We start from the raw sequence: 10,072 nt of genomic DNA on the forward strand, positions 1-10,072 counted from the left end.
AGGAAGGAAGGAAGGAAGGAAGGAAGGAAGGAAGGAAGGAAGGAAGGAAGGAAGGAAGGAGGGAAAGGTGGCAGGCAGGCAGTCACTGCTTACTGCCCTGCTCTGAGTCACCACATTTCTGCACAGATATTTAAATTTTTCTTGAGTGCACTATTCTTCATCAGGGCATGACCACAATTTCTTCACCTTAAATGAGGGCTTATCTGTTTTCCAGCAAAATAGACCCTGTGGCCTAATCAGACCCTTCTACTGATTATCCTGTCCCTATGTGCCACTGAGACAGGTCCTGAATGAAGAGAAAAGTAAACACACTTTCTTGTAAACAGCACCCAGAGGCCCCATGTTGAACAGAATCTCCTCCCTCCTACACTGTAAAGTATCAGAAAACACATAAAAATCTGAGCAAGTACTAGGCTGTCTACATCGTGAAGGAAATCATTTTAAAAAGCTTTAAATATTATTATGATTGTATGTGTGCTGTGTGCCATGATACACACGTAGAGGTCAAAGGGCAACTTTATGGAGTCCGTTCTCTCCTTCTGGAGATCAAACTCAGGTCTCCAGGCTTGTTCTGCAATTGCCTTTAACCACTGAGCCCTCTGGCTGTCCCAATAGACTGTTACCAATAACCTTCATCTACATTGTACTCAATAGAAATAATCTGATCTACCTTTTTTTGTTTGTTTGTTTGACCAAACAGGTAATAATTCTACTATGATACCAAAATTGCCTTCACAAACAACATGGAGCCTTGCCTTGGGAAATACATTCATCCCACACGTTGTTTTTGTTCTGCGTGGACAAAGAAGTCTAGGCACGGACTAGAGTGTCTTGAGTGTCCCTGGGCTAATGTGAACTGATCCTGCCCAGGGTCGAGCTGATAATGCTATGATGTCATTCCACTCCTCCTACCCAGGAAGCGGGGCATCCACACCTTCTACATACATCATGCAAGTGTGTCATCCAAGAGAACGCGGGCAACACTTCTCCTTGCTAAACAGCCCATTCTAGAAAATATACACCACGCAATTTCTGAGTAATTTGATAATTATTCTAAGCAACTTAGGAACCTGAGGGCCCCTATCCACGTTCTAAAAGTTTGCTATAGATAGAATGGAATGTCTCCAACTTAAAAGCAGCTAGGGAAAAAACCCTGAGCAGAATTGCCTCTTTCAGTTTGTTCTTTAGCAAACCTGACGGGTGCAGTGAAAAAGCCAGCTGCAAATCACAGCCCAGCTGCTCGCCAGCTGTGGGACTCTGGTGGAGTCATTTCAGGCCGCAGCATTCTGTTCATCAGAGAAGCAAAGATCTACCTCAACCACGAGGTTGTGAGGATCAAATGTCACTGTGTGAGGCAGATCTCTGTGGGTTTGAGGGTAGCCTGGTCTACAAAGCGAGTCCAGGACAGCCAAGGCTATATGGAGAAACCCTGTCTCAGGAAAAAAATAAAATAAAAAAGTTGGGACAGGAGAGATGGCTCAGAGGTTAAGAATACTGGCTCTTCTTCCAAAGGTACTGAGTTCAATTCCCAACAACCACATGGTGGCTCATAACCATCTATAGTGAGATCTGGTGCCTTCTGGTGCACAGGCACACATGGAGGCAGAATGCTGTATAAATAATAATAAATAAATAAATCTTTAAAAAATATAAAAATAAAGTTGTTGTGTAAAAAGCACTGGGAAGCTGCAGCCTCTCCATAAAACTCAGGAAGCTTGGTCTGTGTCAAGGAAGGATTATTAACTGTAATAAGCACAAATCTACAAAGTCTCAAAGAGATAGAAGGAGTGGAAGGGGAGGAAGAGCTTATCTCGGGCTACCAGGGCAGCTCACAGAGGAGGCTGGGGCAAGCCGGCCTTGGGACAGATGAGCTGGACTTCTCCCAAAGGGTGCAGCTGACACAGAGCACACAGGCCGGGAGGACCACAGCACCCTAGGGAGATGTGGAGTGGATTACAGGGAACACGTGGGGCTGGGGTGGGAGGTGAGTGTGAGAAAAAGGCAAGCACCAGGGCAGTGGGAACCCACGGGCCTCGCCAAGACTCACCTACAAGTGACAGGAAGCCACTGAAGAGAAACAGCAAAGCAGAGAACGGTGAACACAATATTTCCGGGTTTCCTTTTTTTTTTCTTCCTTATACACCATGAAGCTTCTACTATAGCCCTCCTACTATACAAGAATTTTACTCAAAAAAAAAAAAAAACATTATAAATATTTAAAAAGGAGTTGTGTTTACTGGGTCCCTACCGTGTGGCAGGCAACTACGATGAGCCCTTTGTCTGCCACGACTGCCCATCCTCAACATGGCCGCAACTAAAATCTCCATTACACAAATGAGGAGATAGAGGTCAAACGACCAAACCTCTCAACTGAAGCCAGAGAATCCCTAAGCAATAGGGCCATTGTGAGAAACAGAATGACAGGCTACGTCTTGCAGCCAACCCTTACACAAAGGAAAATCGTTATTTGGGGTTTTATCCGGAACAGGGTCGGGTTAGGTAGTCCGCGCTAGCCCACTGTCTTCCAGCCTCTGCCTCCTAGGTGCCAGCTTTACTGGCGTGTGCCACCATGACCAGCACACAATATTTAATTTTTCAAAACCTGCTGCACAGAGATGCAGTCTATTCTAATAGCTATGAATTTACATCTGAAAAGGAGCTAGTTTTTGAAAACAGATTCAAAAAGAAGATGTTTGAGCCAGGCGTAGTAGCGCATGCCTCCCAGCACTCGAGAGGGAAAGGCTGGAAGCGCAAGAGTTTGAGGCTAGCCTGAGCTACCTAACAAGATTTCGTCTCAGAAAATAAAATCAACTTTAAAGGAAGGTTATCAGAAAGTCATTTTAGAACAAAAGAAAATTCAAAACCGGTAGCTTTTGTGAAATGTCTTAACTGTTGAATTATATTGCCCATAACTTTAAACTTTCTTTTAAAAGAGTTTTACAGCTGGGCCATGTGGTGCCTGCCTTTAATTCCAGCACACAAGAGGCAGAGGCAGGTGGCTCTCTAAGTTGAGGCCAGCCTGGTCTAAAGATGGAGTTCCAGGACATCCAGGTCTACACAGAGAAACCCTATCTTGAGGGGAAAAAAAAAAAAAAAAACAGAAAAAAAACAAAAGTCTGATAAATGTTTTCAAATATTTGTCATAGCCTCTCTAGTGTACTAGCTAGCTACAACACCAAGACTTGTCAACAAAGATGAAAAGTTCACTAGCTAATGAAATTTCAAAGGAGCATCGGAACTACAGTTAAGTGTAATAGGAAGCCCTCTTGACAAGACGAATTATGGATACACATATGAGACTCACATCACTGAAATCTCACCTTCCCATAACATCATTACTATTCCTGTCTGTTAGGACAAAATGAAGATGAAGTGTCAAAGATACTGTGCCAAAAAAAAAAAAAAAGACACAAAATAAGTGGAAATAATGCCAAACAAACCATAGCTAGCTTTTAAACTTAGACTGCAGATAAAGTACACATATACATAAGAAGCCAAAGATAAACAACTCCTTCCAGGATTCCTTGAAAGCAGAGAGCTGAGCTGTAAAGTCTAACACTGCCTTGTAGGCGTCTCCAGTTGGAAAATACAGACAGATTTCTGAAACCACGAGAGGCAGAGAAGCCAACAGGACTCAGAGTTAGAAGGGGACAAGCTTCCCCCTTCCTTCCAAGTCTGAATTTACCTTGCAGTGAAAAGTGCAGATCATCAATGCCCAAGGGAACCTGTCCATCCTCCGTGGGATGCTCCCGGCTAGCAGCCATTCTTTGACTCAATGGAGATTAGAGCACGTCCATCTCCGTTAAAGCGAACTGAAAGTAGAAAGGGATAAAATGCTCGTTAATAACTCTGCAGCTCGGCAAGTCTGGTAAACATGCAGGAAACAGCAAAAAGCCAAGTCAACCCTCTGGAAGAGCGATGGCTCTTGGGGAGGATTTCCTTACTACAGGAAGAACAGAGTAACCACACCTTCTCTTTGAATCACATCAGGACTGTGCCCTGTGACCCATTCAGGCTCTTTGGAGCAGCTGCTGGCAGAACTCCAAAAGAACAAGCCTTGTGGGTTCTGTGCAAGCTATAAAAAGGAAAGCTACACACTTCAAATCCAGAAGCATCCAGTACTGTGGCCAGAGGAAGGAAAGTCAACATACACGGCTATCTTTGGCCTTTGGCTCACAAGAGTTCTCTTTAAAAACTTTTCAATTCCCTCAGTTCCTTCTCAGTTCCCTAAGTGTTGCCACTTACTGGAAACAGTAAGAGCTGAACGGGACCAGCCTGCAAAGCGAAACTAAAAAAACAAAAAGACATCAGAGTGACTATTTTGAAGAATGTTACATTGTTTTCCCAAGGACTTCTGTTTCTATACTTTTCTCTTAGCTCCATCTTGAGTCTTTTTTTTCCTGGTTACAAGAGAATGAAACAGGGCCTGATACATCATCTAAGGGTGTACTCGGGTCACTAAGCCTCTTTACCTACTGAAAGAATTCTCCCAATAAAAGTAATTCATAATGCATAACACTTAAAAAATATCGTTTCATGTATGAGGACATCACTATTAACCTCTGCAGGCTGAGAATAAAAAGTGAGTTCTCTTGCACAGATCATCAAATAACCAAAATCAAACTAATCAAACAGAAAATGTAAACACAGTTCTGTGAGAACAGAAGTAATGTAAAAGCTGTTAGACTCTGCATATTGGAGCTGACAACATAATTCAGGTGTAGAACTCTTACAATATGTCCTGGGTTCAATCCCCAAGACTATAAAGAAAGACTCTGTATACTAAATATTTGTAAAATCCTTTAACTTTGTATATACTAGCAATTTTTTTTCATGAGACAATGTTAGAGGGAAAACTAAAAAAGAAGTTTGATACCAGCAGCTAATCAGTCGTACTAAATAGTAAACAGACTAAAATATGCAAAGGAGAAAAATCATCACACAGTTCCAAACCCCTTCCATCCTTCTTTTGCCAATGTTTATTTTCCAAACCCTCCCATCATTATATCTCTCATGAATCACTATGTTAAAAGATTTTTACCTACCAAACACACTCTGTTAATAATTGATTTGTTTCTCCTTTCAGCAGAGATCAGTTAGGAAGGGCCTGCTGTTACCATGCTATTCTACCAAGCTGGTTCAGACTAACAAAAGGAAATGCTGTTCATTAATCCACAAGGGCCAGAGCCCTGATGGCCAAGGAGGCATAGGTGTTCTCAGCCTTGTCACATAGCGAGGCCCTCCACTACCACTTCCCCACACCCTAGGGGCCCCAAAGCCCAAGCGCCATTTCATTTAAGTAGCAGAAAAAGTGAATTCCAAATGAATTTCCTAACGGGGACCACTGTTTCATGTCAGGACTGTTTTTAAAGAGGGTAAAGGAATAATAGAGGTGCATGCCATTAATCCAAGTACTCAGGAGGCAGAGGCAAGCAGAGCTCTGTGAGCTCCAGGCCAGCCTGGTCCACAGAACTAGCTCTAGGACAGCTAAGGTACGCAGAGAAACCCTGTCCCAAAATAAATTAATTAATTAAAAAGTTAAAAATAGCACCCACATTTATACCCCCACTTACTATCCACCATATATACAGAGGCATTACTTGAAGCACTTTGTATATGCAGCTCCTTGTGTGAGCTGCAGTCCGTAACTGTCCCCTTTGCAAAGACAAAGCAAAGACTCAAATATGATAAAGAACTGTCAAAGGAGACACAAGTAATAAATGATGGGACCAAGAGCTGAATCCAGGTGGCTGGAGAGGTGGCTCAGTTAGCACTGTTTGCGTTGCATGCATGACGCCCAGAATTCAAGTCTCGGCACCCCATAGCACCAGACATGATGACATGTACCTATAATCCCAGGACTGAACAGGTGGAATCAAAAGAATCATAAGTTCAAGGTTACCCTTGGCTTACACGGTGAATCTGAGGCCACCCTGTCTCTGGAAAAAAAACAAAAAAGTCAAATAAACCTACATAGCACCTGGGAGGCAGAGATGAGCAGATCACCTGTGAGTTCAAGGCCAGAAGCTGGTCTATAAAGTGAAGTCCAAGACAGCCAGAGGGAGAAACCCTGTCTTGGGAAAAAAAAAAAAAAATGTGTAAACAGATACATTACTTATAAAATGTGGCTAAGTTATTATTAAACAACTGTGGCCTGCTTGTGCAACAATCTCAGAATGCCTGTGCTGGTTCTGAAACCTCAAAGCACAAGCAAACCTCCCTTTTAAAAAGAAATCTTGGCTTTTGCTCTGGATTACAAAGGCTAGAATGTTTTCAACTGAAGAAATGAGTTGTGAAAAGGATCTACTTCTAATAAATGAAACTACACGACTCTTATTCTCTTCGTTCTGTTTACCTATATTTTCAGATTTTTGGGTGACAAATGTTTATTTCTGCCTCAGTGAGAACATCCTTATTTTCATGAAACTGGGAACGAAGCGTTGTGTATATGCATAGCTCAGGACCCATTCTGCTGTCCGCATGCTATAGACCCTGTCTAGATGACTGTAATGAGGAAAGTGACAGAAACAGTATTAGGAAAGTCACACTGGGGGGCTGGAGGTACAGACAGGCAGATCCCTGGGGCCCAGTCACCAACCAGTCTGGCTGGATTGGGGAGCCCCAGGTTCAGGAAAAGATCTGCCTCAAAATATAAATTCAAGAAATATAGAAGACATCTTGTGTCAGCCGCTGGAGTACACACACGTACACACACACACACACACACACACACAGGCTCGTATACAAACACACATGAAAAAAATCTTCAAAGTTTGTCAATTTTTTTTTCCTAGAAAATACTGACAAAAACCTTTCTGTTGGCTAAAGGGACTCTTGTTTTCTCATTAATAGACAGCTCGGTAAGAATCGCTGCCAGACTAACAGAGATGGAAGAGTCTGAATGTCCACGGTGAGGAGGCGGTGGCGGCAGCTAGCCTGTCTTCAGGGAAAAGAGATGTCTCAGCTCAGGAAGGTAGAGAGGCAGGTTCGCAGATTATCAGTGACTGAAATGCTAATATTTCCCCGGGAACACCTCCCTGCTCTTATGCCCTTTACCTAGTTCCCAGGAACTCTGAAGGATGCCCCCTCAAGTCAGTCAAACGAGAAGGCTACCGACAGTCACTAAGTTATTAAGCTGGTTCTGTTTCCAAGCTCATGGCCAAACATTACTGACACAAAGTTAATACACAGTTCCTTCACCTGTGTATTAACCTTCAGGCAGGTCAGTTGGTTTTGAGGCAGGGTTTCATTATGCAGCCCTGTCTGGTCTGGAACTTGCTTTATTGACCAGGCTGACCAAGGCTGCAGCAATCCGCTTGCCTCTACCTGTCAAAGGCTGGGTTGAAGGGCAAGCACAATTGCACCCAGCCATGTTTACGAACTAACTCTCCTAGTTACTTTAAACTGTGGTCATCATCGGACCAGAAGTAAAACCGGTGCAAGTTTCCAGAGCAAATACAACTGTTCCCATGTACTTTATCCATGACAACACGGGAGAGCAGAGGATTGACTCTAGCGATGCACTGGACTCTCAAGAAAGAAGCAGGTCCTAGTGAGCAGGTTAGGATGCTGCTGGGTTAGGATCTCACAACAAAGCTTTACTTGCCACACCTATGCCAACTGTGCCCCTGTGCCAACAGCATCCCCGCCTCAACAGTGCCCCTGCAACAACAGTGCCAACTGCGCCCCTGTGTCAACAGTGCCCCTGTACTACCCACTTAACCAAGATTAGAGCATCCTGAGAAATTGCGGCCTCTTCCCTAACTGCCTCCCATGGGCCTTGACCATAGCCCGGATCTCTGACCTGCATTCACACTGCTGAAGTGATAAAACTGTTACGTAAGTGGATGCTACAATTCTATCTAAAGCCACTTGAAACCAACAATTAACAAAGAAGGAGCACGATTAGACGCTCTGCAGCACATAAATGGTTATTACAAGCTGTAATTTTTTCCCCTTATGCTTTATATTAGGGATTAAACCCAGGGCCTTGTGTTCGGCCCTTCTTAGGTCAGCAGTAAAGCATATAAACTAGTCACCACAGTAAAAGTAAGGAGAAAAACAAGAACTGGGGGTTAGAGAGATGGCTCAGCAGTAAGAGCACTGGCTGCTCTTCCAGAGGACCCGAGTTCAATTACCAGCACCCACATGGCAGCTCACAACTCTCTGTAACTCCAGTTCCAGGGAATCTAATACCCTCATACAGGCATACATGCAGGCAAAACATCAATGCATATAAAATAAAATTAAATGATTTACAGGGGCTGGAGAGATGGCTCAGTGGTTAAGAGCACTGGCTACTCTTTCAGAGGTCCTGAGTTCAATTCCCAGCAACCACATGGTGGCTCACAATCATCTATAATGAGATCTGGTACCCATTTCTGGTCACAAAAGTTCTCACAAATGCTGGATAACTCCACCTAAAGTAGTCAGACAGCGGCTACTGAGGGATGGAGGGCAAGAAGTTAATTTCGTGCCTTGAAATTGTTTCAAGGGTATAGATATTCAGTTTTGCAGGACAGGTTCTAGAGGTAAATGTGGTGGGTGATGGCCACAAGAAAATGACTATGTGCTTCACCCCTCTGTACTACGAACATTTAGAAAGTTATGACAAGGACCAGCATTCCAGAGGCAGAGGCAGGTAGATATGAGTTCAAGGCCAGCCTGGTCCACAGAGTGAGTTCCAGGACACCCAGGGCTACACAGAGAAAACCCTGTCTTGAAAAACAAAACAAAAGGAACATCACGATGATAAACATTGTTAATAAATTTCTAAGTGAAATGTTGCCAGTCTATAATCTGTATCACACTCTAGGATAAACAAAGTGCTAGGATAAGAAAACACCATTTCTGGACAGGTAACACTATGGTAAAAAATGCATGTCCTATAAGCAAAACAAGAAGGGCTGGAAGTTCGGCAAAACAGAACACTGAGAAAGAGAAAAACAGGATAGGGCTCTCTCAAACAAAGAAGAAAAGAAAGTTTCCCAGGATGCACAGGGAGAGCTCGGGGAAACAGTGGGTGCTGGGGAAGTGGGGATTAGGAAGGAGGGAGGAAGAGATGGGGAGGAGGATCAGACAAAAACGGAATACACGCCTGACAGGCTGAGGAACTTCAGAGAGGAAACTAGACAGACTGGAGGAGAGGGTTAGCTGTCTCAGTGAGCGGCTCAAAGCAGTCCCACCGTAGGCCCTCAGAAACTTTGTTTATAATTTTCTAAACTATTTTTAATTGTGTGTGTGTGTTCACATGTGTGTGCACACGCTTGCAAACGCTCCCAAGTAAGAGCGGGTGCGCTCACAGAGGCCAGAGGGATGGGTCTGGGAATGAAGCACAGGTGGTCAGGTGGCTGTAAGCCATACCACATGAGTATGGAAACCAGTCTCAGGTCCTCTGGAAGCCCTTAACTGCTGAGCCATCTCCCCAGCCCTCCCTCTGCAGCCTCCCCCCTCCCCCAGCCCTCTTTCTACCCATCGCTCTCCAGTTCTCTCTCACAAGCTTATCCATCCCAGGAAGAGGTTACCAAGCACAAACATACTCGCCGTGGTCTGAGGAGTTCTGAAGGAGAGCTGGATGAAGGGGGCTGGCGTGAGATGGCTTCATTTTTTTTTTTTTTCAGGAAAATAAGCAGAGGGGTCATCTCTGGGGAACAGGGGCAGCAAGGATGGGGTACAGCGCTTGCGAAAGGAACAGTACTCAGACAAGGCCACAGTGGGCAACAGGAACCAACAAGCCAGAGAGGTAGACGGAGCTGAGAAAGCGGCTGCAGGCCGGAGCTGCACAGGCTGCACGTGGCCCCAGCAGCATCTTGAAACCGGGGTTTGTGCAGGTGCCCTCAGCCCAGAAACACTGGCCTCTACCCCGAGCTAAAACTCAAGCAGCAGCCACTCCTGACCTAGTCAAATTCTGCCAGCTGAAAAGATGGCTCTGCGATCCTCCATAGCTGCAAGGACCTCAGTGCCCATCCCTGGCAGAACTGTTCAGAGCAGCAAACACTGGATATGAACTAATCCTGTTGGTGCTTCACACACACACACACACACACACACACACACACACACACACACACAC

At 44.5% G+C, this 10,072-nt stretch overlaps 1 protein-coding gene across 1 annotated transcript in view; it reads right to left on the reverse strand.

Moving 5' to 3' along the window:
- The window catches only part of Syne2 (spectrin repeat containing nuclear envelope protein 2), a 305,981-nt gene that overhangs the window by 257,114 nt on the left and 38,795 nt on the right, over positions 1 to 10,072 (reverse strand). The window contains exon 2 of the mRNA XM_055595536.1: positions 3,686 to 3,812. Within this exon, the coding sequence (XP_055451511.1) occupies positions 3,686 to 3,764 (79 nt within the window). The 5' untranslated portion in view covers positions 3,765 to 3,812. The remainder of the gene's footprint in view (positions 1 to 3,685; positions 3,813 to 10,072) is intronic.

This window comes from Psammomys obesus, unplaced genomic scaffold (genome assembly GCF_907164565.1).
Source record: "Psammomys obesus unplaced genomic scaffold, mPsaObe1.curated_primary_1811, whole genome shotgun sequence".
Taxonomy (NCBI): domain Eukaryota; kingdom Metazoa; phylum Chordata; class Mammalia; order Rodentia; family Muridae; genus Psammomys; species Psammomys obesus.